At 49.6% G+C, this 3,105-nt stretch overlaps 1 protein-coding gene across 1 annotated transcript; it reads left to right on the forward strand.

Annotated features, from left to right (window-relative positions):
- Positions 1 to 122: 122 nt before the first annotated feature.
- On the forward strand, positions 123 to 694 carry LOC114072426 (zinc finger protein 416-like; the record flags this gene model as incomplete). The annotated part of the gene is made up of 1 exon (XM_027910324.1): positions 123 to 694. A coding segment is annotated over one exon (516 nt), but the record flags the coding sequence as incomplete, so codon positions are not given.
- Positions 695 to 3,105: the final 2,411 nt, after the last annotated feature.

Here is a 3,105-nt window from a genome sequence, read left to right on the forward strand (position 1 = left end):
CAGGGAGCTGTGAGGAGGAAAGAGCCGTCCTGTGCCGGGAAGGCGGCCGGAGCTTGAGCCGGAGCTCCGAGCTGGTGGTCCCTGAGCAGCCTCCCAGCAGGGAGAAGCCCTTCAGGTGCTTGGAATGTGGGAAGAGCTTCAGGGTGAGCACCCAGCTCCTCAGCCACCAGCACATCCACACTGGGGAACAACCCTACAAGTGTCAGGAATGTGGGAAGAGCTTCGGGAACAGGTCCTGGCTCCTCAGCCACCAGCGCATCCACACTGGGGAACGGCCCTACACGTGTGGAGAATGTGGGAAGAGCTTCAGGACGAGCTCCAACTTGATCGAACACCAGCGCATCCACTCCGAGGAACGGCCCTACATGTGTAGGGAATGTGGGAAGAGCTTCAAGCAGAAGTGTGCCCTGACCCAACACCAGCTTTCCCACACTAAGGAACGGCCCTACACATGTGGGGAATGTGGGAAGAAGTTTAAGACCAGCTCAGCTCTCCTCAGGCATGAGCGGACTCACACAGAGGAGAGACCCTTCCGCTGCACCGACTGTGGGAAGGGCTTCAACCAGAACGGCCACCTCATCAACCACCGGCGCATCCACACCAGGGAGAGGCCCTACAAGTGTGGGGAGTGTGGGTAGAGCTTCACCCAGAGAGGTAACTTGATCTCCCACCAACGGACACACCGGTAAGGAAAGCTCTAGGAGGGCCCAACAGTAAGGGAAGAGTTTCGGCCGCTGCTCCAACCCCGAATGACCCCTCTGATGGTGAGGCAACCCCTGGAGTCCAGTGACTATCAGTCCATCCCTTTCTACCAGAAAGGGACAGTCCCTTTCCCAGGGGCAGGTTGTGCCAACAGAACCCTTCTTGGGGGGGTGTGTGGAGATTCCTGCCTTGGCTGGGACCCCCCAGGGTCACTGCTGGAGGTTGAGAGCAGAGGTCTGGGGGAGTTCCATCCCTCTCTAATTCATAATTCTTGCTTTGGCGCCAGCTTGAGTAGAATTGCTTCAACAATTGCTTTAGTGTAGAGCACTGTCCTATCTTATGCTGTCCTACTGGTAGTTTTAGTGTTTTTATTGTGCAGTAAATAATTCTGATGAAGATCTTTTGTCTGTTCATTTGTAACCCTAAATAATTCATTTCTATCAGTAGATGTTATTTGCCACCCTTAAAACCTGGGGGACAAAGTGGTTCAGTCCCACCTTTGTAATTCCTCTAAACTGAACCTGTTGACATAACCGAAGGCTGAGATTGGATCCAGCAGCCCCAGCACCCCACAGTCAGTTGGGAGCTCAGGGGACCACCCCCTTTTGTAAATCCTTCTGTTCCCAAAGACCCCCATGGGACTGTCAGACCTGCTAGACCACCCCCCCTTTTCCACTCTTCTCCATGTTCCTCCTAGTTTTCCATGGTCACCTGTAACAATTTGCTTAAATACTGCAGAAAGAACTTCAGATTCAAATATTCCCTTGAGCAAAACTAAAACTCACGCGAGTTATCTGTTGATACCAAAAACTGACTTTTATTAATTGCTGAGAGATGCAAAGGGAACGAGGAAAAAATAAGAAAAGGTTGGAAAATGCTAAGATTATTTCTAGATGCAGAGAAAAGATACCACTGAAAACTACCTTTACCCTTTACCTTTACCTGGGCTGGTCTGTGTGTTCGGGGGGAGAAGCAGTTTCTACCTTTTTTGTCTCTGTCCCTGCAGCTTTTGGATGTTGTCTCTGTAGCTGCAGGGGCTCTGACAGCTTTAGTTCTCTGCAATGCACCAGGTGTGGTTTCACCGCTCATGCCCCTGTCCCAGGCCGTGCAGGGTCTCAGCTCAGCCCAAGCTTTGGGCCCTCAGAAATATGGTCAGGGCAGAAGGATAAGGTAGAACTGCCACATGTGGCACGGTGGTCTCAGCTCTCTCCAGGCCGGCACAGTTCCAGTCTCCGGTGGCAGGCAGGCAGCACGCGGTGGCGGAGAAAAGGTGAGGGGAGGTGGGCAGAGATTCTCGGCTACAGTCACCAGTTCTTCTCCCTTTCCTCTCCCTGATTTCCCAGAATTTCTCCTCAAGCTTTATAGTATTCGTAGGAGGTTGAACGTGGTTTCTTGGCATGTAGCCAGTTGAGATGTTGGAGGAGATATGATAATCGTAAACAATGGCAGGATCTTTTGGCAGGAAAAGTGCCGTGGGAAGTCCTGGTGGGAACTTGTGGCAGAGAGCTGACAGGGAATGTTTGATAGGAAGGTTTTGCCAGGCAGAAACAATTTTTTGGGATTTCTGTATTATCTGTGTGTTACAGATGGTTGCCAGGGTAAGCGACATAACAGGGAATGCGTAATGGTTACCATGGTAACAGACCCTAGTGATGGGAATGTATGATGGTTGCCATTGTAACTGTTCATAGCAATAGGAATGCTCAATGGTTGCCATGGTAACTGACCGTAGCAATGGGATATGACGGTACCATGACAACCGACTTTACAATCAGAATGCATAATGGTTGCCATATTAACCAACCCTAGCAATGTACATGCACAATGGTTGCCATGGTAACCACATCACCAGATGAATGAACAATAGTTGCCATGGTAACCCACATATCAATGAGAATGCACAATGGTTGTCATGGTAACGGAGGTAACAATGACAATGTGTAATGGTTGCCATGGTAACCATTGTAATAATGGAACTGCACAATAGTTGCCACGGTAACCGACATATTAATCAGAATACTCAATGGCTGACTTGGTAACCGACAAAAAGAATGGGAATTTTTAATGGTTGCCATGGCAACCGATGTCACAATGACAATACTTAATTGTTGCCAAGGTGTAAGGGAGTACTTTTGATTCAGATGATCAGTGGAGCACAGAGGGGTGAGAAAGTGATTCTATTCACATGTGAAACCAGCCAGAGTGTTGTACAAGGTGACTTTATTGCACAAGTTGACTGTAAGGCCCATTGTGCCTTTAGCAAAGTCAACTGGATGTCCCCCATTATCAGAGCTGAGTTCCTCCTTGGCTTGGCTCCACTCTGCAAGAGAGATACAAATCCCCTTGGAACACAATGGGACAGGTCGTCCCTAGGGCTGAGGAAGGTGATGGAGAGGAAGATGA

The sequence above is a fragment of the Empidonax traillii genome, unplaced genomic scaffold (genome assembly GCF_003031625.1).
Source record: "Empidonax traillii isolate 1590-97213 ecotype Southwest subspecies unplaced genomic scaffold, ASM303162v1 scaffold3178:size14660, whole genome shotgun sequence".
NCBI lineage: Eukaryota > Metazoa > Chordata > Aves > Passeriformes > Tyrannidae > Empidonax > Empidonax traillii.